This window comes from Plectropomus leopardus, chromosome 19 (genome assembly GCF_008729295.1).
Source record: "Plectropomus leopardus isolate mb chromosome 19, YSFRI_Pleo_2.0, whole genome shotgun sequence".
Taxonomy (NCBI): Eukaryota; Metazoa; Chordata; class Actinopteri; order Perciformes; family Serranidae; genus Plectropomus; species Plectropomus leopardus.
In genome coordinates, this window is record NC_056481.1 from 20616001 (window position 1) to 20642222 (window position 26222).

The following is a 26222-nucleotide window of genomic DNA, read 5'->3' on the forward strand; positions in this document are numbered from 1 at the left end:
CAGTAAACAGCTAACTTTGCTAGCTAACTTTATACCCCTTTCTTCAACTGCTAAAAATAAGACTGTCAGTAAAACTATCAAAACTGGGAGACTCGTTTTGTTCAGTTAACTAGATAACGAAACGAAACCCACAATACTGGCGAAAATTATACAATTTTAAGTAAAAAGACAAGGTTTAAGTGCTCTTTGCTTCTAAAGCAGCTTGCGCGAGACAAGGCGACTGGCGGGAGGTCTGACTTTTGTCGCATTAAAGTGCTGTCGGAATTTATAAGTGTATTAATTGAACGTACATGAACCATGAATGATTAATTAAATTCTGAACAAATATTGCTTTTAAGTGCTGAACATGGAGAACTCCATTGTGAGTATAAAAAATATTAAAATGCTAACACTGCTCTGAGCCGCACAGAGCATGCTCGTATTACTACTCTCAGTTCTGTTTATAAATACATCCTGAGCTGAAAAAAGGACAGTGAATGTAACATGGACATGGCATTGAAAAATGTGTCAATAAATATTCATTTTATGGACTCTGTTGCATGACATTGATACATAAGTGATTTTTAAATAATGTTTTGCTTTAAAGTAAAAGTAAGAGACTGTTTTTATATATCAACTGTCAAATGTGACTTCGTTTTTGATTTTTAATTTTGACCCTCAACTACAAATAATCATTTTATATATAATCAGTAGCTAGTTAGTGCAAAGCATTCATTTTTGGCTAAATATTTCATGACAAATACAGAATTAAGTGATGCAAGGACTGCCAAAGTGTGTGTTTTTACGGTTTCTGGCTATAACGTAAAACGGTGTCATTTCCGTGATTAAATAAATGTTACTAAATTTAAACTAAAATAAAACTTAGACAGGTGTCTGCACACATTTCAGTATCACAAAATGCTTAACCTTTTGAGACCTGAGAAAATTGGTGTTTTTTAAAAACAGAGGTAGGAGGCAATGAGCAAACAAAAAAGCAAAAGAAACAAAGAAATAAAATGAAAAGAATTGGCCATAACAAGGTGTTTAAAAAAAGGTGTAAATAATAATTCTATAAAACGATTTTTAATATATAGTTGTAAATAAAATTTTTGGACAATTCCCCTAGCTTCTTTAAAAAAAAAAAAAGGCAAAATCTACTAATTTCTTAGTATGCGTAACATATCTTGTCAAGAGGCTCATTACCTTTTTTTAAATTTAGATTTAAACACTTGTGAAGGTGTCTGAACGCAGCACAAGAAAAGTGATGTCAATCCAGATTTCAAAAGATTAAAAATGATACTGCTTGTTAATTCATTCATAATTTCTTACACAATGCTCTATGACGGCTTATTTTAGCAAATACACAACTGACGTACTGAAAGTAAACACTTGGCTTTCCATTAGATTTGGTGTTTTAATTACCGCAGTCATGTTGAACACAAAACAGAGACGTGAAGTTTGCTTACTGAACAGAGGTAAGAGATTGTAGATTCACATCGGTGATAACAGATAATAGAAAATAACATTCTAATGTAAGATTGGGATATTTAGCATCAAATCTTCATCGACCATCACAAACCACATTTGTCCTAAACCGTATAATTTCTCCTGCCTTATGCGACAAAATAATTTGACTTATCACATAATGTGCTATGAATGGATAAAGACACAATCATTGAACAGCGTGGAATCTGGTGTTGTTGCATTATACAATCCACTGCTTAAAACCAAAAACTGTGAAATGAGGCATTGCACTCTGACATACACACACAGTACAACTCTGAACCGTGACGGACGTACAGACAGAAACTCAGCACATAGAAAAGACTCATTTTGCTCTAAGAGGCCGTTCTGTTGACCAACATTAATATCAGCAACATTCTGCTCCACAGGGTCCATGCAGTGTGCGGCGGACCTGCCTGTCAGATATTCTGTAGCGTAATTCTCCACACAAAAGTGGAGCCGGCGAACTCATGATCAAACTGCAAACATACTGTAAGTTTAGTGACGTTCTTCTAACTGCAAACACCGTGACATACACTAACAATTTTTTCTTTCAATTTATCCACTTGTACCTGCTTACCTCCTAAAGAAAACATTATTTATGTTTGTATTTATTAAAAAAAAAGAAAATTGAAGCAGTGCTCCTGGAAATAAGTCTCTGCATGATGTTGGAGTAAGGAGAGACAGTGAGAGAGAAACACATCCTCCATCTTCAATATGCTGGAGTGATCCTCATGCATTTGACACACAGATTCTTTTTTTTTTTTTGTCGCTCTTCTCGGTGGTCTCTCTGTCTCTCCTCGCGGCCGGACTCGCTGTATCGCTAGCAGTAGATCTCAGGTTGCCCTTTCAGTGTCTCACATCTTGCCAGGTGCAGGAGGCATCATGCCCGGCATCCCACCAGACATTCCAGTGTTGGGCCCCAACAGGATCTGGAGGAAAAAAGAGTTGATCACTCAGGTAACTCACTGATGGACTCGTCACATGTAACACTTTAACTATGAAGCAAGGAATCTGTCTGTTGTTCTGTTTGTCTTTAGTTTATCTGGAGAAGCCTTCATCCAATCTACTTTACACTGTGTGAGTGTATTGCTGGGGACCAAAAGATGTGCCTTTTCAAATTTTGGGCAATATGGATTAGCTATATGTTTAATATGAATAAATTTAAATGAAGAAGCAAACAGTCTTTGTGCTGGGGGCGGGGCTTCAGGGTTCTGCAGACAGCGCTTCTTATTCTTACTAGGATACGGCTGCTTGCCTCCAGCTTATCCAGGAATATGCGGGGATTGTCAGAAAAGCATGCTGGCTTGCAAACTGCCAAATCTGACCGGATGTAGAAGAACGTTCTGGTATTTTTGGCAAGCTGCCTCACTTTGTATATCTCCTTATGTTTCTGACAACAAGAAGCCGTGATCTTTGTTGTTGTTTTTTTGCCATATTAACCCATAACCAGCTGTGAAACGAGGCCGTTATAGTCCAATAATTATACCAATGAAAGATTCAGTACCAGGAAGAGGGGACAGCAGATGCCTGACTAAATGAAGATGTAAACATACTGACAGATTCAAACTTCCAAGATCACTAACACTAAAGCGAAACATTGCTGAAACAGAAACGACGGCAGCAATGGTAAAACAGACATAGAGCTATGTTTCATGAAAACGAGCCCTCAGTGTGCAGCCTGCTGTGAGACGAGTGCGCAGGGACCGTCTACAAAATGCAACACTGAAAAGAGATTCCACAAAATATTCAATAATTCTGCACATTACATATCAGTGGTCTCCTGCGGGTTATAATACAATATTTAGTTTGGAAAGAAAAAAAAACAGCATTATCAAAATTTTGATTATTTTTTAGCAAAGAAAAAAAAATCAGTAAATTCACTCTCATACAATGTAGTTTCTCCAAATATTTAATTCTCTCTTAAAAAATCATTTTTTATTTATGTGCCCAATGTTCTGAAAATTCATGGACAAATAATTACTTTCATTATTTTGCAACATTTAAGAGCAACACTAAGAGTAGAGTAGTTTGTATGAGCAGTTCTGGGAAAAAACTGCAAGCAGCTATATCACAAGCCAAGCAATCACCCCGTTTTTAACTGGCACTGCACTTGTCCATTTTTAATTTGCCATTTCTGCTCATACAGCATTCACTCCTTAACCCGTGTTGTTTCCCCACAACTGTAAAACTTTTGGTTTTTAGTGGCTGTCTCTCGGCTGTAAGTCGCCTTTCATGCACGTGAACACTCACCTGTCTCTGCTGTTGTAGCTGCTGCTGCTCCAGCTGTAGTCTCTCTGTCTCAAACACAACAGGCAGCACCAGGATCATGAAGGAGGTAGTACCGACCCAGAGTGCAGAGCGGGAAAAACTGAAACAAGTTAACAACCTGATTAGCTTCTTCTTTGTAAGATGTGCCAGTCCAAAGAAATGTATTTCAATAGCTTCCAATTATTTATGATGTAAAATCAGTTGGAAGAAAAGACTGGACCAACGGCTGCTGCTGGAATTAAGATTTACAAATTAACAGGTAATCTCTTAATCCACTGGGCTACCATCACGCTAACCCTAACCCACTATAAAAAATAATCTTGCATTTCTGAGGTGAGACAGGGGACAGACCTGTAAAACTTCTTAGCCAGTGAGACGGAGCACTGTGCAGACATCTCAGCAGCATTGCGAACTGTGTCAGGGAACATCTCTGTCAGGCCCCACAACCTCTCCATCAGTGTCTCATCCAGCTGTAGGAGATAAATACAAAACATCAGACATGACACCTCTGTGAAAAAAGGCTGACTGAATCTCACATGATTAAAAGCATTTAGTGTGAACTAATTAGCATTCATTTATGAATTTGGCAAATACATTTTGTGCATCCTGGAGTCTGAAACAGGTTTGGATTAGCTGTTAATGTTCAAGCAGTGATTAATTATTTACGGTATAGTCATAACACAGGAGTGAAATGAACTGCTAGATGAAATAAACCTTTTAGGGGACTGGTCATTATTCATCAGAGGAGAGGTGGCTGAACTGTGACTTTGGCTTTTTTTTATCCTCCACAAAACTACATATTTTACTTAACCCTTCCAGGGTGATTGAAAACATTATTTGACATAGCTCCCCCTTTTTACACCAACCACTGCCCGCATATAAATAACGAACAGTCCCCAACTAGGATACTTAACTGAGCATGATAGCCACAGCAGGTAGTTAGCGGGGTAGCATTAGCACAGCCGTGTTTAGCCAATAAAAAGGACAAATTTAAAACAAGACAGTGCGACTCTACGTTCATTATTTTGTTCACACTGACATTTTATGGTAGAACTCAGTGACTGGCCACTTACATCTTCATCTTCATCATCGTCTATCTCGTCCTCGGGGGGCCGGGTGGACACCGGGCCCGCTGAGGGGGAAAGCTCCTCGATTCCGGCCATGTCTGCTGCCGTCTCCCGCTGCTCTCTGTCTGAAAGAGTCGCGAAAAACTCGGTGAAGCCGACAGTTAGTTTAGAGTGTTTCTGATTATTTCATCAAAGCTAAATGCTAGAAGGCGTGCATATGTTTCACCGACAGGCTGAGGTCACGGTGGGAAAACGTGAGGCTCGTCGGGACAGATGACGACAGCAGGGCAGAGGTCAGTTTATGCAACTCACAAAAATAAACTGCGCCACCTGTCGGAGTGGCTGTGTAATAGTAGCCTGTGGTGTCAGTAAATTGATAAAACTGGATAAAAAATAATAATGTAATGTTTGGTCGTTTTGACCAGAATTAAGCTCAGGGCCTCTAGAGTAATCATTGAAAATAAATTAATAAATTATCAGAGGTTAGATTTGAACAATTTATGTAAACTGTAACTGCATTTTCTCAAAACTGTGACTTGAAAAGAGCACAAGGGACTGTTCTTTATTTATCATTATGATATAACTATAGCCAGTCACAGCAAAAATCAGCAATACTTGAAAAAAAATCAGTTGTAGCTAAATATAAAAAGGACAGCTCGGGTTCTTTATGGTAAGACATGGATCACTGTATTTACTCTTTGTTACAAATATGCACTGCCAAACAAATTCAGATAGTTGCTTTCAAAAAATATACACAGACACTACCCAGTAAATTTTGTATTTTGTAGAAAAAACAAAAAAAAGGTGGTGGAAAAAAATTAGATGGTGAAAAAAACATTCTCTCAACAAAGGCTGATTCTTCTGCGAAAGTTTCTCATTCTCCTGGGGAAATTTCTCCCTAAAAATTTGGGAGAACAAAAACCTTTCACAGGATATTTTTTCCCCTGATCAATTTCTCTCTACCATCATTTTTTTTCGACCATATTTTTTTCCACCATCATTTTTTTCACCTGCAATTTTTTCCACAATCTTTTTTTTTGAATTATTAAAAAAATGAATCCATCTTCTATTTTTTTCTCCCCCATGTCTCCTTTAGGGGCTCCACAGACAACTGCTTATTGGTGCGAATGGATTTGTGATGATGGAGGAAAGCAACTTCTGCAACAGATGTTATATATATGTTTTTTTTAAAAAAATATTTTTACATTTTATTCTGACCAGTGCATCTCTTAAATGTATCCAACATGTGGACAACATTGAGTGTAGCAATATTTGCCTTTGTTTTTATTTCTTCTTAAAATATTTATGGTAGCCTATGTTTAATGTATGCACAGAAAACTAAAGCAAAATATTTGTATGTGACAGCCTACTCAGGAATAAATGTTATTCTGATTCTGGTTAATATTTTACGATATGACTGACTATATTATTCAGGACTTGGGAAGCTTGCACTTGTCATATGAAATAATGTCTTGTGATATTGCCATCAGTAGTCTCTCCTTTAACTACTGGTCTGGTCTGGTGTTATTCTCAAATAGATGTGGATGGCAAGACCTAGAAATTTAATTTACAGAAATGAGCAGTAAGTGAACGATGTTACTCACTGGTAGGTAAATATGCCTTTCTTTAATTTGACATGTTATAGTTTTGATAGCCTATGTTATAATGTTTTCAGTGTGGTCGAAGACAAAAGCCTTCAGCAGGATGTGGAGGAGATGGAGAAAGAAGACTACTGTCCATTTTCAGAAATGCTTTTGGTGCCATGTGTCCTCAAGCATTAGATGGCATGTTAGATATGTATGGTACCTTAAATTGCACTTAGCTCTTGCACTGCACTGTTTTGGTTTTATTTTCAGAGATTAAAAAAAAGACATACACATCCCGTAGTGGGTGACTTGTTCCAAGATAAACCAAAATGTGAAAAAATAGTTCCCTGGTGTGCGGACCTACGACGGAGGATTAGGGCCACATTAAGGGATTTTTTTTAAAAAATATTTACGAGATTAAAGTCATTATTAACGAGATTAAACTCATTATTAACGAGATTAAATTCATTATTAACGAGAAAAAAGTCATTATTAACCAGATTAAACTCATTATTAACGAGAAAAAAGTCATTATTAACGAGAAAAAAGTCATTATTAACGAGATTAAACTCATTATTAACGAGAAAAAAGTCATTATTAACGAGATTAAACCCATTATTAACGAGATTAAACCCATTATTAACGAGAAAAAAGTCATTATTAACGAGAAGAAAGTCATTATTAACGAGAATAAAGTAATTATTTATGAGAATAAAGTCATAATATTCAAACATGCTGCTTTTGGAGACCATTGTCAAAATGAGGGCTACGGAGGATTTGTTTCTTGAGACACAACGAAACCCCTCTGAATAGCCCGTAGATGCATCCAACGATAACCCTGCAGTTGATCAGTTCAGCCATTTCCCCCTCCAGAAAAGCAGCAACATCCTCCAAGTCCGACTGGTTCTTTCGCCGGAAAAGATGCAATTTCTTGCATATTCTTTTTAAAGTCCTGATACTTATGATAATGTGATGCTGATGTGCCAAAAGATTAAGTATCTCCTTGTTTGTGAAACCTATCCTAAAATACAACTCAACCAAATCCTCCGTAGCCCTCATGTTAACAAGTGTCTCCAAAAGCAGCAGGTTTGAATATTATGACTTTATTCTCATAAATAATGACTTTTTTCTCGTTAATAATGAGTTTTTTTCTCGTTAATAATGACTTTTTTCTCGTTAATAATGAGTTTAATCTCGTAAATAATGACTTTTTTCTCATTAATATTGACTTTTTTCTCGTTAATAATGAGTTTAATCTCGTAAATAATGACTTTTTTCTCATTAATAATGACTTTTTTCTCGTTAATAATGAGTTTTTTTCTCGTAACTAATGACTTTAATCTCGTAAATAATATTTTTTTTCCTTAATGTGGCCCTAATCCCCCGTCGTATTATATGTAAAATATTTTGTGTGTGTTTTGTGATTTTAAGTGTACAGCACTTTGGAATGATGGTTTTGATAAATGCTATATAAATAAACTTTATTCTGATCATCTATTATTACTAATATATTTGTCGGTGGTCTACCATTATAAGTGATCAGCATGGGTAGAGAGGAGTGTACTACCCATCCCTGAGTGCACCCATTTCATTGTGAACTATGAAAGTGATATGATATGATATGATATGATATGATATGATATGATAGTAAATTATTGACTGCTTTTGGATGAAGAGGTGTTGAAAACATTATTATGAACAATAACATAACAACAGCATCAACCTAACCTGACCCCGACCTAACGCAGTGACGTCGACATAGGCCTAAAGTGCCGTCGACATCCCAATTTATGATCCATGTTCGATCAGAACGTGAATGACGTAAGAATTTATACTATGTCCAAGCAAATCCAGCTTTTTGCTCATTTCTACTGTCGACTTTAGTGTGAGAGCCATTCATTTTCTCGAGGGAAGACTGAAATAATCCGCATTACCAAGACAAAGAATATTGTTTACTACCGAGCGCATAAAGTAAGTACTCAAACAGTTAACTTATAACCCAGCTAAAAGCAAATATGGTGCTTTTAAAACACAGAAACATTTCATTCTGTTATTATGCAGATTGGGATGCTGGTGGCTCTCTAAGCAAACAGATAACATTTTTAAAAACATATTTTTCTTATGGTCTGCTAGTCCTTAACAGTGTTCGGAAGTAACGAGCGAGCCTGCATGTAATTATATAAAAAAATAAGTAATCAGTTTCTTCTTCTGGGGGGAAAAGTGTAACGAAATTACAGTTACAAGTCTAAATTGTACTAACACGAAGGGCCTGCCTCCGGATATATTATTTTCAGTGAAAAATGTTTAGTTGAAAATAAGTGATCCTGTGGCTCTGCATCTTTTTGCAGTGTAGCAATGCCTTATTGTTGCATTGCCCGTTTTAGGGCATCTTCAGCTTTATTGTCCAGTTTAAAACATTTTTTAGAAAAGAAATCAAATGTAAGATATTGTGTTATTTTGATGAAGTCATAAAAAATACCTATTACTCATTAGTGTTTGAACAGGGTAGCCTAATAATCTGTAACCAATTACATTTCAAAAGTAACCCTCCAACACTTGTTCCAAATTTAAAAGTAAAAATCTGAATCAAAATCATATTTTATATTATTTTCTTAGTATAAATAATGATACATAAAGATATAAGGTGCATTTAAATGGTGGAAGCTGTCAAGGTAAAAGCAATTCTCAAATTGATTTTATTTGGTGGTTCAGTCTTTGAAAATGCATCATATTTTATAAACATTTTAAATAAGCTGCAGAATCTAGTTTGCACCTTTATTCCTGATCTGCTCCCAAAACAAGTGTCTCTGAATCAGTCTCTTATTAATGTGTTTCACAGGAGCTCACTGAACTTCAGACAGAATCTGACACCAGTCAGTCATTCTTCTGGATAAGTTCACTGACACAGCACGCAAAATGCCTGCCAGACAGTCACCACCAACCCAATGTCCATCAGGACCAACTCTGTCTCCATCTGGACCAGTTCCATCTACACCTCCATCTCCAGCCTCATCTCAATCCCGATTGGCTGTTATGCCAACAGGGGAATTGATTGACTTCTTCCCTCATCTGGTGGAAAGTCCAGTTGATGCTGGAAATGGCAGGTGCAGCCCCCTGGATGCAACTGCAAAAATGGACGCTATAATGCGCACAGGGGAGGACTTTGACTTCCTCCTTCAGTTACTGGATAATCCAGTTGATGCTGAAAATGGTAGGTGCAGCCCCCTGGATGCAACTGCAAAAATGGACGCTATAATGCGCACAGGGGAAGACTTTGACGCCCTCCTTCAGTTTCTGGAAAATCCGGATGATGTTGGAATTGATGGATGCAGCCCCCTGGATACAACTGCAAAAATGGACGCTATAATGCGCACAGGGGAAGACTTTGACGCCCTCCTTCAGTTTCTGGAAAATACAGATGATGTTGGAATTGATGGGTGCAGCCCCCTGGATGCGACTGCAAAAATGGACGCTATAATGCGCGCAGGGGAGGACTTTGACTACCTCCTTCAGTCACTGGAAAATCTTGATGATGGTGGAATTGATGGGTGCAGCCCCCTTGGAGCATCTCCATCTCATTCTGCATCTCCATCGCCACCTTCACCTTCCAGTGCACCCGCAGAGCACGACTCTAACATCCACCCTCAGCCAGTGCAAAGTCCGGCTGATAGTGGATATGGTGAATGGAGCCCCTTTGGAGCATCTTCATCTCCGCCTCCACCTCCTGTTGTCCCTGCAGGGCAAGAATCTGACATCCACCCTCAGCCAGTGAACAGTCAGGTTACTGGAGGATATGACGGGTGCAACCCGCTGGGAGAAGCTCCACTTATAGCTGCTGCAGGAGTGAACACTGTACATGCTGCTCCTATCCAGCAAACACAAGCTGTGATGCAGCCAGGTCACCTGCACAGCCAGGGACAGGTAAGATACCAAGTATAGGTTAGGGATAGATATGAGAAGAGCTTTATCAATACCTGCATCACAAATGATCTGCATCATTGGAAGTAAAAGGATATGCACACTAATCAGTTAGTTGAATGACAGACAATTCATTGACCACCCTTTTAACAATTGATAAATGACATTTTAAAGCAAATATTGTCATAATTCACTGGTTCCAGCTTTTCAAATGTGAATATTAACAGGTTTGGTAATATTTTGAGATCTCACAGCCAAAATTGAAATTTAAAGATGTTTATTACAGGTGATGGAAAGCTGTGACTATTTTTTAAAATGTTACAGACCAAACGCTTAACAGAGAAAATATTTTGCAGATTAATAATAAAAATTGTTGTCAAGTTGAATGCTTTAGGCCAACAGAAGGACTGCAAAGGGTTAACTGTAATCTAAGCCCGCTCTGTTAATCAATGTGTTGCTGAATGTAACAAACTGTACAACAGCCCTGTAAGGCTATGCTCATCAATAATCTTAATAATTGCCTATTAGTTATTTTACAGAAGTAATAATTAAACCCTTTAGAACCTGGATCAGCATCAGTTCAGCCCTCTTTCAAAAGCTTTTAAACCTCTGGAAACTGAGGAAACTGGTTTGATTTCTTTTAAAAACATGAGATAAAGGCAATGAGCAACTTGGCAAGAAATTTATGAAAAATACTTTACAATTATTTAAAATTATTTTACAGAAAAATAATATTTTATTTTATTTCTAGCAGTTTCTTAAGGTAATTGTCTTCTTTTTTTTTTTTTTTTTTAACTTTTTTGCTTATTTTGAGGTAATTTTCTTGTAACTTTTTAGGGTTAAGTGGGCAGCAGATGGAAGCTGTTAAGTGACTGTTTTGAAAATAGAATGAGGTTTTATTTGCTTAAAGCGCGTGGTAGAATACAAACTTTTCTGTGATCAGTTATATTTTTTATTTAATTAAATTTGAGGGGAAAATGAAAATGTTCCCTAAATAATTCATTAGATGACATCTTTTCTGTATAAATGTCAAACTTTCATAATTTATTTTATTTTATTTTTTTCCGGCATATAATGGCAATAATTCAAAGTCTAAAAGCTAAAGTTTACAAGTGAATGTTATTACACCAAAGTTACTTAAAGTAAAATGGGGGGGGGGGGGGGGGGGGGGCTGCTGCGTGTGCATAATGACACCCCTGCAGCTCATCTAACCATCTGCTCTGCATATGTTTGTGTCTCCAGTATGACAATGTACCAGTAGTGACACTACCACAAGACCTGACCCAGAACCTGTGTCCTGTTGGAGTATTGTAAGTACACATGAATACAAAGAAACACACACAAGTGTACACAGATATTGAACTTCTCGGGCGTGTGTTTCAGAAAGAGGGTTTAACAAACCTTGAACTCTGATTTTTCAGGTTCAGAGCAGCTGATCAGAGTTTGTTCAATCGATTCTGAGTATGTTCACACTAAGTTAAGCTCGAGTGCTGAATGAAAGTAGCCTTCATCGAGCTCTGATAATACGATTCACCATGGCAACGGATAAATAAAAAGCCGAGCCTCTGTTTTAATCCAGCGGGTGTAGAAATATGAATAACTGAGATGGCGAATGCCACCATCAGAGCTTGGCAGGGTTATGATAGATTTGTCAAGTATTTGTAGACTGCAAACAATAATCTTTAAAAGAGTCTGACTCACAGCAGAGAAAAGTGTCAATTAGTTCATATAGAGATAATTTAAATAGTTAGGTATGAAATAAAATAAAAAATACAACCAATCATGTACATCCATTTATATATATCAGTCAGTAGATCACCTGTAAAGGTAGGTTAAAAGGCGATATATAAGTACGCGCTAAAGACATCATAAGAAGGAATTAAAAGGTAAAAACCCCCACTCTGCAAAACTAGAGTTTCACTCATTTCTACGTCACTTACTCATAGTTTTCACAGTACCCGCTTTCTGAAACAGGGCCCTGTTGCATCTTTAAGCACAATATTTCAATGATCTAAAGTATGTCTGTCTCTTTTTGTGTATAGTAATGGAGAGATGGTCTATGGGATTCCAGCAGGCTCTTCAAACTCTGCTTCTCCTCTACCGCCACTAAACACCTCCATTTCAAAGTAAGCCAACAGTGGCCTATTTCACTCAGAATGTCCTTTTTTTGTGTGTGACTGGCTCATAATTTATGGCCATGGTCACAAACCCTCAACAAACTAAATCATCACTTTCACATTTAATTTTTTGTACTTGTTACTTGATTGCAGGTGTTATTTATCTATAAAGATGTCAGCATGAATATGATTTAAAAATCAGTGCAACAGAGCACACGGAGGGATGCACTTTGTCCATGTCTTGTATTTTTCTGCTTACTTTACTGCGTATTTCTGAAATTCTTCTGTTTGCCCGTAGCAAGAGAAAGCGTGACGACTCACAGGACGACCGTCCATATATCAAGAAGCCACTGAACGCCTTCATGTTGTACATGAAGGAGCAGAGCCTGAAAGTATTCGGCTGAAATGCACAGGAGTGGAACTGCGACAGTGAATGCTTTCCTTGGAGAGAAGGTATGTGCGTTAGCTCTGTGTGACACGCAATGTTACACAACCTTCATGACTGTTTGGTCAAATTTTCTGCAGGCGTGCTCGTTCATTATTTCTGTAATTCTATATCTTCACATCTTGACAGTAATTTTTGAATATTTTTATTCTAATGTCACATTACCAAAAACACACCTACATTTAAACTGAAGATTTTCAGAATTTTACAACACATATCCACTGTAGTTGTGTGTTGGTATGGATGTGCTGACAGTGTGTTGTCGTCTGTCCACAGTGGAACGCACTGTCCACAGAGGAGAAGGAAAAATACTTTGAAGAGGCTCACAGAGAGAAGAAGCTCCATGAGGAGAGATACCCAGAATGGTCAAGCCTTGATAACTACGTATGTACACTCTGCTGACAAACAATACATTCATATGAACGTCTCTACACTAGAGCTTATAAAACAAACACACTGAAAAGATTCTTTTTTATGCCTCCATGCTGGCGACGGCAGTAGGCGGAAGCATTATGTTTTTGGGTTGTCCCAAAAATGTCTGTCTGGTCCATTCTTTGTAAACACAAAATCTCAAGAACTCCTTGAAGGAATTACTTCAGATTTGGCAAAAACATTAACTTGGACTAAAATGATGACCTGATTTAAAATTTGATGTTTAAAGGTCAAAGTCACTTTTGACCTGTATTCCACAAATGCAATATTTGAAAATGGCTTTGATGGAGTTTCCTCAAATTTGGCACCAGTGTCCACTTGGACTCAAGAATGAACTGATTAGAATCTGCTGGTCAAAGGTCAAAGTCACAGTGACCCCATGCAACATGTTTTTGGCTATAACTCAAGAACCACCTTGAAACTGTGCTGATTATATAGATCTTCTGAGTGTAAAGCATACATGTTGTCACAGAAATGGATGTAAGTTGTCAGTGCAACTTGACCGAGTGTGGAGGCATACAACCGAGTGGCAGTATATGTAATTTATAAGCTGATGTCAGACAGGAAATCTAAAGTGTTTGTTTTTGTGTATAGGGGAAAAAAAGAAGGAATAACAGGAGAAAGGCAGCCAAAACTGAAGTGCCTGCACCTTTCATGCAGCATGTCTCACCTGCCACAGGTAAATGAGTTGTACTGGCTGAACACACCAGCAACAGCCGGGTCCAATTCACTGCCAGCAGGGACCCTTCCCCTCGGGCCACAGCCACAGTACTGGACTCAGACGCAGCCACAGCACTGGACTCAGCCAGAGACACAGCAATGGTCTCAGCCACAGCAATGGGCTCAGCCACAGCAATGGGCTCAGCCACAGACCCCACAATGGTCTCAGCCACAGCAGTGGGCTCAGCCACAGCAATGGGCTCAGCCACAGACCCCACAATGGTCTCAGCCACAGCAGTGGGCTCAGCCACAGACCCCACAATGGTCTCAGCCACAGCAGTGGGCTCAGCCACAGACCCCACAATGGTCTCAGCCACAGCAGTGGGCTCAGCCACAGCCACAGCAGTGGGCTCAGCCACAGACACAGCAATGGCCTCAGCCTCAGCCACAGCCTCAGCCACAGCCACAGCAGCAGCCTCAGCCTCAGCCTCAGCCTCAGCCTCAGCCTCAGCCTCAGCCTCTACCTCTACCTCAACCTCATCCTCAGCCACAGCCTCATCTGTAGCAGCAGTCTCAGCCTCAGCCAAAACCTCAGCCTCAGCCAAAACCACAGCCTCAGCCAAAACCACAACCTCAGCCACAGCAATGGTCTCAGACACAGACAAATCCATGGTCTCAGCCTCAGCCACAGCAGCAGCCTTAGCCTCAACTTCAGCCCCAGCCTCAGCCAAAACCACAGCCTCAGCCACAGCCTCTACCTCAACCTCATCCTCAGCCACAGCCACGGCCCCATCCTCATCCGTAGCCTCAGCCTGAGCCGCAGCCTCAGCCTCAGCCTCAGCCTCAGCCAAAACCACAGCCTCAGCTTTAGCCATAGCAATGATCTCAGACACAGACAAATCCATGGTCTCAGCCGCAGCCACAGCACCAGTCTCAGCCTCAGCCTCAGCCTCAGCCAAAACCACAGCCTCAGCCACAGGCTCTGCCTCAACCTCATCCACAGCCACAGCCACGGCCCCATCCTCATCCGTAGCCTCAACCTCAGCCTCAGCCAAAACCACAGCCTCAGCCACAGGCTCTGCTTCAACCTCATCCACAGCCACAGCCACAGCCCCATCCTCATCCGTAGCCTCAGCCTGAGCCGCAGCCTCAGCCAAAACCACAGCCTCAGCTTTAGCCATAGCAATGATGGTCTCAGCCTCAGCCACAGCAGCAGCCACCACCCAGGACAGTAACAACAAGAGTCTAACCACTTTGCTGACTTCCACGGGTCCAATCCCCTGCTTGCAGAGCTGCTTGAGCCCCTTTCCCCCACAACACAGCCTCAGCCACAACCTCAGCTCAGCCGGAGCCGTGGCCTCAGCCAAAGCCACGACAATGGCAGAGCTAAGGCTTTTGCTCCTATTACTTATGTATACTGCTATTGTTAAATTGTGATATATTGAACAAAAATAAATTGCAAAAAATAATGTTATTAGTGTTTTTTTCTTGTTAATATTTTATTTAACTTAATTTCTTCACTTAAACAAGGTCACCCATCGTTTATCAAATGGCTCATGCATATATATATATATATATATATATATATATATATATATATATATATATATATATATATATATATATAACGATAAATAACTAAATAATACTGATTGTTATTCAAAACGAAACAAGACACAAAATATACAAACAAAAAAATCCATATTCCGATCAGAATCTGCTCTGATCTACAAGCAGCTGATTAGCTCTCAGACACACAAAGTGTGTAAGTGAGTATTAGTCTCAGTAACTGTCCATGTCAGCAATGTATTCCAAGAGGTCTCTCCACTTTGCCCCACATTTCTCAGTCCTGTCCATACAGATAAGAAGAGATTTTTTCATATGATGCAACTTTTGCCAACTCTGATGAGTTCCTTAAAAGAGGGCTCACCTGGTTTTCCTACAATTTTACATTACGATTCACTTTCCCACCATAATGCTGGTCTGAATAAAGTCCTTGGCTGTATAAAATATTTTAAGTTATTTATTTTATACTATCTCACGTTATTTATTAAATTTTACTTTCATTTTTTTAAATTAGCATTTTAGCATGTTAACAGTGACTAATTAGTAGAGCTGAAGCTGATAGGGATGTCATTACTTTTAAATGTGTTTGGTCATAAATCACATTTTTGGAAAAAGAAAATTATGTTTAAACCAGTGGTGGTGCCAGATGAAAAGTCAGGAGATCAACATTAATATAATCTATCCTCTGGATACTATCATCATCATTCATTATCGACAACAGTTCACCCTGGGACATGGTCGATGGGAGAATACATTGAATGGGAACCATGAAGGTCTGTACTGACCTTTGGGCCAGTCCATTCAGTAGTTAGGTAAAAACATTGATGTGTTGGAAACACTAAAAAAAGCAGTCATCTGATGGTCAAATATCATCAGCATGTATCCACTGGGGATCTTGAATATCAGCCATAAATTTTAATGCAATCCTTGTCATCCTTGTCATCATCATGATGGTGGCACAAGAGGAAAAGTCTGTCCAATCCATCTAGTAGAAGACATCTGATGCAAAACCACTCCAACCACTTCACTACCTTTGATATAGTCTAATACGTTGTTTTGTTTCTTTTGAATTCCACTGTTTAGAAAGTGGTGGAAATTAATTTCATTTATTCAAGTACAGCTTTGAGGTACTTTTACTTTACTTGAGAATTTAATTTTTATACTATTTTATACCACCAATAAATTTAGAGGAAAATATTGTATATAAATATTATATGTTTCCAGATAACTTAAAAGGGCTAAATTCTAGAGCAGGATCTTGGTTAACTTCTACAGAGGAGCAATAGAAAACATCCTGACTGGAAACATCACAATCTGGCAAGGTTTGTGCACAGCCCAGGATAGGAAGGCTTGACAGCAGGTGATTAAAACTGCCCAGAACACACACTATATATATAAATATGTAGACTACAGTCTTAAAAGTGGAACCTTTGCTCCTGATATCACTGTTGCAACTGTAAGGAGCCTCCATTGAACATGCATTTTGGCCCTGTACAGATATACTGCATTCTGTCAGGGACAGTGACAATAAAGTTCAATATTGGGCATATTTTGAAGTAGTCCATTTGTGAAATGTATTATTATTATTATTTAATGAAATTTAATGAAACATTTCTGGTGCACAATATAAAACCTTCAACACCAGGCTCTTCATGTACAACAAACAATTACATTAAAACTGTAGTTCACTCTGCAAATAAAAAATAACAAAAAAACTTTAACTTTAAAAATATTGCAGTAAACAAATATAAAAGGTATGATGCCATCTTTTTAAATGAAATGTTTGAGAATTTCATTATTGGTCTTTTTTGTCTCTGTTGTTGACTCTCATAGTTTTTTTTGTTTTAATATATTTTGTTTAAAGTAGTAAATGAGTTGACGGGAATGTGCTAAATAAAAGGGGTTCTAGGTATAATAAGCTTAAGCTTCAGCCTACACATTTTCAGTCTATACTTTTTATTTTCCTTTTGTTTTTCCTTTTAATTCAATGCCTTGACTTTATCTATTTTTCATTTAGTATATTCCTCTTGGAAATAAGTACTAAAGAACAAATCACCACAAGCAGACCATGCAATGAAACAATACCACAATAAACATGTTTGAGGAAGCAATACTTGCACAAATAATCCCAAACCAGTTTCAAAATTAAGAAAGTATCTTCAGTAGATCAGAATTTATCTAATCTATTGTCTATTATGCAGCAGTAAAATAGCCACAAATGTATTTTTTTACTTGTTTCGTAAACCATGAGTATGTGTGTTTATGTGGTGCGTGAGTTTTCGCTTGTAGTATTTGTTTTGACTCTTGGATCATGCTGGGTTTTGAGCCTCATCGTCACGTGTGTTCTCAGTAAACTGTAACTGTAAAGCCTCTCCCAGTGTATTCATCTGTTTCTAGTGAAGTTGTTGTTGCTGGAAGAAGAGGAAGGAGGGGGGCTGGTCATGGAAAAGTTTTGGGAAGCAGGGATTCCTTGTTTACATCCTCCCGGAGTACGCCACGGGGGCGGGGTTGGCTCCGCCCTCATTCTTTAGCCCTGACGTCATTGTCGCTTGTGTTTTTTGTGAATGAAAGAATCCAACCTCAGAGAGCAGCGGAGTAATTCCGGGAAAAGGCGGACTGACATTTTGTCGCCAGAGTCGCTTCGACCCAGCAGGTAAACGATCTTATTTCACTAAATATTGAACGTTAACATATTTATCTGTTATTCGGAGCTAACAGCGGGACATTGGGGTGCTTGTATCCGTCGGGAGGACAAGAGAACAGGCAGCTGTTTGCTGTAATCTCCTTCAGGTTAGCTCGAGACCGTTGATGCTAGCTGCTAACAGTTAGCATGTTTAAGATGATGGTTTGACCCCGCTTTTTAAAACGCATTCCCTTTGTACCCGATACATCTAACCAGATTAGGTTTTACTTTGTTATTTACCTGTGTGATTTAAAACAATTCAAATGGATTATTTGCTAACATTAATGTCGAGGTCACTGGTGATGGCTGTTTACTACAGCGGCAGCTCCTCTCCCTATAAGGATATGGGTGGATTCTGGATGATTAAATACATCTTCCAGAGGTTGTTTGTGCTCGGTATTTATTATTAAGTTGAATAATGTTAAAAAATAAGAGCACATAATATGTTTCAAACGCCATAAAACCCGTTTATTAGTCGCGTTTTGCTGCGTTCACTTGTTGCGTTACTTAAAAACGTCCTCTAAAGCTCAAGATATTTATAGTAAAGTCCAAATGTCCAGTGCTTTTTGGACAGACACAAAGACACATGAGGTCACAGATGTTTTTGGGGGGGGTTTGGGCTGACCGTAAGTCCCGGTGGATCTCAGCAATCCGTTTATTGCTGAATCACCATGACTTTACGAAACGGCGGTCTCATCGGTTTACAGCCGGAGTCCGAGACACTGCTGCTGCAACCTCTACTTCCCACGCATGCTGGGAAATGCAGTTTATTGTCAGCAAACTACAGACCACTAGACCAGGGGTTGAATTTAACTCATGTGGATCAACTCCTACTGTGAACAAGTCGTAGGCATAGATAATGTGGGGCATCAGGTAAAATGGGACAGGTAAGGTGTAAGGGTCTTTAAATATTCACAGCCAGCCATTGAACATGTTATTGGAGCTTAAATACACATGTGCTTTACATAAAACACTTTTATTGGTCTGAGATAAGTAGGGTGAAAAGAACACTGGTCCCAGACCTTGCAAGGAAAGCAATGTTGCATGTTGACCTTCTCTTTTTGGTAATGAGAGTCCTGCAGCTAAAATAATAAGTGTTCAACACCCAAAATGGTTGTAGGCTGTTGCATGTGATTAAATGTTTGATTCATACTCAAAATATTTTCACATTTCACTTTGCTTTTTATGGGAAAGGGTTTTGAGAGAGTACTTTATGTATTTAGGTCAACTGGGACATTTCTCTGAAAGAAAACCAAAAGGTTTTTAGGCTACCAGGTACCATAAAATCTGAACTTATGCTTTTGTGTGCTGTCCTGTAATCTTAGAGAACATATTTTTTTGCATTTTTGTCTCTAAAAGAGTGAGTCAACATTAGCCACAGTAGTCCAGAATTACCCATAACTGTTAGACACACTCACAAAAGCACATACGTGTTCATTGTAGACAATATGGCACCAAAGCAGAAGGCAGCAACAAAACAGTTTAAGCATGGCTGAAAAGTTCGAAAGAAGCCACACGTTACATTCATTATTTAATGAAGTCGCGACTGAACCGATGAAATTGATTTAACTATTTAAAAAACAAACATTGTCCAATTTGACCTGAATGCGTAATCAGATTGAGATTGAGGTCCTCAATGTGTTTAAAAGGTCCAAAGTTTCTAAAATATTTCACTCAGCAACATATCATCGTTATAGAAACATAGTGATAGAAATCTTTAACAAGTTCAAAAAGTAACTATTGATGTATTTTCAGGGGTTTTTTGTAATCTACCAAAAAGTGTCACAAAGTACTTGACTTTGCCCCACATGCAACTGTAATAACAATTTTACTATTATGACATTGAGTATTAACCAAAATTAGGGTTTTTCAACTGAATTCCCAAATATGAAACAGATAAAATGTGACTGTAACTTAAATGGCTTCTTTTGCCTTAATAGTTATTAGTTAATAGTCAAACTGAGAAAAAAAACAACCCAATTTACATAAGTGCAACATCCTTTTATAACAAGTGGGCGTAGATGTAATGAAAGTCAGAATGTCACATTCCAAAGCAAACAGAAAACCAGCTTACTTCAATTTAAACGAAATTTGTTAAACTGAAATATTTCTAAGAGTCACTTCAGGTTTCCCTGAAGGCTCTGTCACCAACTGCCACCAAAGATGCTGTTGTTGATAGGTTTAGAAGAGGAAAAGAGACAAAAAAAGGTGCCAGATCTTGTCACACCATGGTACCCAGTGAAGACTATAATCAAGAAGTGGAGAAATTCAGCTGCGTCACGTTCTCGTCTAGATAATGATTACAATAACTTAATTAATGTAGCACCTTCCAAAAAAGCCGTTGTGGGCTTCACACACACAAGGATGTATAAAAGAAAGCAGCATGCAGTATGATGCAGCCACGCTTCTTAACATTTTTCATGTTTTTTGACACTCGGAGAGACTAAACAAAAGCCCACTCACTCTAAAAAAGAAAATCCAATGTTGCAGCAATGTAAAAGTTCACACTTTCACTCTCCAGAAGCCGTGTGGGAAAACCCCCCGTGGTTTTATGATGTCAAAGTGTTTGTCTTAATTAAATGTTAAGATGTTTTTGCTACAAAATCAACACAGCGTGGCCTCTCATCAGCATGCCGTGTGGCTGTCCTGTGTGTCGGGGTCGGGGGGGTGGGGGGTTAAACTGATAAAGCTAAAATAGTTGAAGTGCAGTCATTTTTTTTATCAGCATGACTGATCTAAAGCCAAATCAGCCAAGAAGTGACTTAAGGGGAAAAAGAAGTTCAAGTGAAAGGTTGGACTTAAAACTCACACAACATTTGTGTACTGACCTTAGTAGGAGTGTAGGAAGTCCCCAAACAGTCTGTGAACTCTAAGAAAGAAGAATGAGAGAAAATTTCCTAAAACAATAGCATTAAGGCGGTACAGACTTAAACAAACACTCTTAATGCTGTTATTACAGCTTGTTACTGGAAGCAGCAATTTAAGGGCGTGCAAACATACCCGAACTCACTGTTCTAGTCTGCTATTTTTTAATAATTAACCCATTGAAACCTGGAATCTTTTTTTTTCTTGTGCTGTGCTCAGATGCATTTTACATGCCTTAAAACCTCTGAAACTGCAGCAAATTCTTGCTGCAGCATGTTCTTTTGAAAACATGGCCAAAACAGCTACGAGCAGCTTGGCAACAAATGTCCGACAGGTTGCAAAAAATTTAGGAAAGGGGTGAAAATGACCTGATTTTTTTTTAAATAGAGAAAGAGAGAGAAAATAATAGTTCATAATAATGTTTTTTTTTTAAAAGTAGGAAAATGTTCAAAATAGTTTATATTATTATTATATTATTATTATTATTATTATTATTATTTTTCTAATTTTGAACTTTTTTAAAAAAAAACTTTTTTTCTTTTTGTTTTGTTTTGCTAAATTTCAGGTTTATTTAACTTATTCCCACATTTTTTAAAAAAGAAACCAGGCCAGTTTTGCTCTTGTTTAAAAGGGTTAAGTATGTTTTCATTTTTGGTTTCGACGCAGAAATTATGAGCATCACAAAAATGAGATTCTTGTGATGCTTGGTTCCTTTTTATTTAAATACAGTTGTTTCCTTTTCTTTCTCACAATGAACGTTTTGAACCGTTGGTGTTGACAAGAGGAAGTGTCGAGGGAATTGGTTAGGACACCTGCTTTGAGCAACCAATGGGCAGACACATGATAACTTCCCCCTCACTCTTCCAGCGAAGAGAGAAAGGCTCGCCGCTTTCAAAACCTCCCCTTCCTTTAACATCAAACCGCAGGGTTTAATGAGAGAGCGCGTTTGGAGAAGCATGAAAGATCCGCGGGTTCTCCTTTTGCTTTAACGCGCCTGACTGGCTGTCTTGTGAGCGGATGCTAAATGTCAGGATGGATCTGGACCAAAAACAGCATGATGTCCACAGTCACATGATAACACACCTTTTTTTCCTGCTTCCAGAGTGTCTGTATCTGTGTTGACTGGTGCTCGAGGGGAACAACCGAAGATCATGACATCAGAAAGAAACAGCAAAGCCCTGAAGGTAACACACAGAAATAAAATGTTATGTTATAGAGAATGACTCATGTTTATAGACAGACTGTTTTTACAAAAGTAAAAATGTCATCAAAAGAAGCTCAGCTCTCTCGGTTGTTCTTCGGTGACATTGGTTATGTGGTCATGCCTCTGCGCCGGCGCTAACCGAGGCTGGAGGCATTGTGCTTTCCGGTTGTCCGTACATCCGTCTAAGTGGGTTATCTCAAACAAGCCATGAGAGATTTTCTTCAAATTCAGCATAAACATCCACTTGGACTCAAGGGTAAACTGATTAGATTGTGGTAGTCAAAAGTAAAAGGTCAAGGTCACTTGACCCCATCTGTCTCATTCTATGAACGTGATGATCATCTTGGGGAAATTTCTTTAGATTTGGCACAAATGTTTGAGTGAACTCAAAGAATGACTGATTAAATTTTGGTCAAAGGTCAAGGGTCACGGGTCACAATGACCATATGTCTCATGCACGTGAAAGGGATATCTCAAGAACCTTCATCGATTTTTTTTCTTCAGATTTGGCACAAACATTCACCTGGACTCACCGATAAGCTGGTTAGATTTTGGTGGCCAAAGGTCAAGGTCACCGTGACCTTGCATCTGTGTCATTGTCATGAACACAATATCTTAGAATGGTCTTGAGGGAATTTCCTCAAATTTGGCACAAATGTCCACTTGGACTCAATAATAAACCAAATAGAATCAGGTGGTCAAAGGTCAAGGTCATTAATCTTGAAACTGTGCTGGTTTGTAGAGATCCTGTGTGCTGCAGGGGGGGGAAGATGTGTGTAAAGCGTCCATGTTTTCACAGACATGGATGTAAACTGTAATTGCGACTTGACTGGTACGCTGAGGCACACAACCGCTAATGCCAGTGTCTTCTCTTCTGTCCTCTTCAGGTGAAGCAGGAATGTGGCGAGAACGTGCCCTTCCTGTCGGACAGCGAGCTCATGTCCCTCACAGTCCGAGAGCTGAACCTCCACCTGCGCGGCATGTCCCGCGATGAGATCCAGAAGCTGAAGCAGCGCCGCCGCACCTTGAAAAACCGGGGCTACGCCGCCAGCTGCCGAGTCAAACGGGTGTCCCAGCGTGAAGCTCTGGAGCAGCAGAAGATGGAGCTCCAGAGGGAGGTGGAGAGGCTCGGGGCCGAGAACGCCGGCATGAGGAAAGAGCTGGAGGGGCTCGGCGCCCGCCTGGCTGCGCTCCAGAGGTTCGCCAGGGGCCTGGAGGCAGGAGGAGGCAACCTGCTGGCTACCGCCCCACGTCTCAACACCGCCTCCGTCATCACCATCGTGAAGAGTCCGCAGCAGCCTCAGCCGCAGCGGGATCATGAGCCGTCCTAGAAGGAGGAACCAGACTGGGGGGGGAGGCACAACCTGCAATGCAAACACACACACACCTGTAGGCATAAACACACACACACACACACACACACACACACACACACACACATACACCGGAGAACATTGTAGTAGGAAAATACTAAGCACTTGTCTGCGTCACGCCTCGTTCACATTTTAAAATTCTGTATGACACAATGTTGACGGAGTGGCGTGTGACGTCACCCATCAGACAACAGCTAGTTTTCCAAAGCAAGAGTTTAAAAATCACCCAGGACCGCTGGAGGTGGCCTCCACTCTGTAACGCTGCAGCTTAGCTGACTGAAATTTACTTGAGGGGACAGTTGTGATATTCTGAAGTGGGGCTGTATGAAGTATTTATCCACAGTCAGTGTATCACATACAGCAGATGGCAGTCGGCACGCCCCCACAGTCCAACACAGAAGCTAAGCAACGTACTGCTGTGGATTGGTCAGCAACAAAACTTAGTTTAGCCACTTAAAAAAGAAATATCAGTTTAACTTAAGGCTATACTGAGAATATTTTCACTGCTTTGCCTTTCTGTTAAACAGTGATTTTCAAGTAAATGAAAGTGTTATGTCACAGCCAAACTCCATTGAGAAAAATACAGATTTAACATTACTGAACACAGGATCTGCCGGTCCACAGGTGCCTTGATCAGTAAGTTAGTTAGTGTTATTGCGTGACTTTGGCGTTTAAAAGGGTTGCTTCAGATTCGCCGAAGTCATACAATAACACTAACTAACTACCTGATTGAAGCAGCGGTACACCAGCAGCTCCTGTGTTCTGTGAGGTAAAATGACTGTTTTTGTCAATGGAGTCTGGTGGCTTTGACGAGAGCAGAGATTTAGGACCTTGGCTGTTTACAGCCTCCCTGCCGTAATGGGCTGTCTCACTTAAAGTTAAGCAGTGAAAATTCTCTCAGTATAGCGTACACTTCAACTGATAAAAGATTTTTTTTTAGGTGGCTATTATGTATGTAATAAACTGACTATGAATAAGTACCCAATACAACCCCACTTCAAAAACTTGCCCTTTGAGTGTTTGGGATTATTTTAAGAACAGGTCTAATGTGAACGAGGCGTCGAGCACTGATGCACTCACACGCGCACAAAACCCTCACACTCAGTCCTCAATCCACACGGGAGGCGAAGACGAACCGGACTTTGAGTGCAGCCAGACCGACACAACCAGAGTTACTGTACACGTTCAAAGCTGGGGCCTCTCTGTGCTTCAGCGAAAACGCACGGGCGGAGCGGACGTTCACGCAGCTTCTTGCGGCTCTACAGCGTCTGCATTCCTGGAACAGTTTGTCGTCTGGAGTTATTCGGGGGAAAAAAAGTGTCCCAAAGTATGATTCATCCACTTTTGTTAGTCATTAATACAGAGTTTCTCAACCTTGGTGTCACTTGATATGCAGGCGGGGTCACGGGAGAAGACTGAAATAACTGCTCGGGTCACAGAGAGCAAAAAAAAAAGTCCATACAAAGGTTGACAAATGCTGTGACATTACTTCATTTGTGGATTCACCTGCCACTACCTGTTCCACTCCTCCACTCAAGGAGAAAGTCGTTTTGTACTGCTTGTGTTCACATTTCTCACATTAATGCAGTGCCTTCAGAGTCTGTAGGAGTCAGAAGAATGCAAACCTAAGAGGGTGAAAAAAAGACTGTAATCGCTCACTGTTCATGACCGCACATTTCTTTCTTTTCTGACCTTTTTATCCCTCATTTCCACAATCCCTCCTGCAGGGTTCGTACGGTCATTAAAAACTTTTTAAATTTGCAAATAGCAATTTACAGACCAGGAAAAGTTTGGAAAAGTCATGGAACTGATTTTTTTCACAAATCTGTATAATAATGCATGATGTGTTCAAAGATTGCCGGAAATTTGAACATAATTTGATAATAATAATTTCTGTTGTCACAGATTGTGGCTGTGAAAAATGGTGGAATTTTGGTAATTTTTGAAGAAAACAAGGATTGGAAAACTGACTGCAAAAAGTGGGTTTTCAGAGAAAACAAGCCTTCCAAATACACAGATTTAGTATGCATGTTTTCTTTGAAAAATCACCGAAAAATTTCTAAAGAAAAAAAAACCCCACACATTTTCTTTCTTTAAAAATTTGCAAAAAAATTAAAGAAATAAAAAACGGCATTTTTTTTCTTTAAAAACCACCAGATTTTTAGAGAAAGGAAATGGCCAAAACGTTTTCTTTTACAAAAGGCCAATTTCTTTTTTTCAGAGGGCATGTTTTCTTAAAAAAAAGTGGCAGCAAAATAAATACAAAATACTTAAAGTGCATAAGAATATTTGACAAAGAATGAAAAGTCCCTGTCTTTAAATATTCAGTTCTAATCCTGTTCTGAATTCATTTTTTAAATACTATATATTTAAAAAAGCTATTACAGTAATGAATCAGAACTGAGAAGTATTGATGGTCATTGAAAAGTCATGGAAATTGATTGTTGAAAATGTGTATGAACCCTGCTCCTGTGCAGTAACTGCTACAGTCTGCTGTGGCTTCCCGTTCTTTTACATATCCATCATATCTTGACTCCCCAACAAACAGATGTT

At 39.3% G+C, this 26222-nt stretch overlaps 2 protein-coding genes across 3 annotated transcripts; one reads left to right on the top strand and one right to left on the bottom strand.

Moving 5' to 3' along the window:
* Positions 1–1373: 1373 nt before the first annotated feature.
* Positions 1374–21078, bottom strand: tomm22 (translocase of outer mitochondrial membrane 22 homolog (yeast)). 2 transcript variants are annotated; one of them, XM_042507468.1, is made up of 5 exons: positions 21056–21078; positions 4827–4945; positions 4105–4223; positions 3736–3853; positions 1374–2414 (listed from the first exon to the last, which is right to left on the bottom strand). In XM_042507468.1, exons 2-5 carry the CDS (start codon positions 4914–4916, stop codon positions 2340–2342), a joined length of 402 nt encoding a protein of 133 aa, XP_042363402.1. In that variant the 5' UTR covers positions 4917–4945; positions 21056–21078; the 3' UTR covers positions 1374–2339. The 2 variants fall into 2 exon arrangements, with proteins under 2 accessions (XP_042363402.1, XP_042363401.1); XM_042507467.1 differs by lacking the exon at positions 21056–21078 and adding an exon at positions 5051–5102.
* Positions 18109–25458, top strand: maff (v-maf avian musculoaponeurotic fibrosarcoma oncogene homolog F). Its single transcript, XM_042507466.1, has 3 exons — positions 18109–18197; positions 22195–22276; positions 23184–25458. Exons 1-3 carry the CDS (start codon positions 18109–18111, stop codon positions 23625–23627), a joined length of 615 nt encoding a protein of 204 aa, XP_042363400.1. The 3' UTR covers positions 23628–25458.
* Positions 25459–26222: the final 764 nt, after the last annotated feature.

Coding starts and splice junctions, on each gene's coding strand:
- tomm22 (XM_042507468.1), bottom strand. CDS start 4,916: ATGGCCGGAATCGAGGAGCTTTCCCCCTCAGCGGGCCCGGTGTCCACC. Junction 3,854..4,104: donor CTGGCTAAGAAGTTTTACAG/GTCTGTCCCCTG, acceptor AACTTGTTTCAG/TTTTTCCCGCTCTGCACTCT. Junction 2,415..3,735: donor AGCTACAACAGCAGAGACAG/GTGAGTGTTCAC, acceptor TTTTTCCTCCAG/ATCCTGTTGGGGCCCAACAC.
- maff (XM_042507466.1), top strand. CDS start 18,109: ATGAAAGAATCCAACCTCAGAGAGCAGCGGAGTAATTCCGGGAAAAGG. Junction 18,198..22,194: donor GAGTCGCTTCGACCCAGCAG/GTAAACGATCTT, acceptor TCCTGCTTCCAG/AGTGTCTGTATCTGTGTTGA. Junction 22,277..23,183: donor GAAACAGCAAAGCCCTGAAG/GTAACACACAGA, acceptor TGTCCTCTTCAG/GTGAAGCAGGAATGTGGCGA.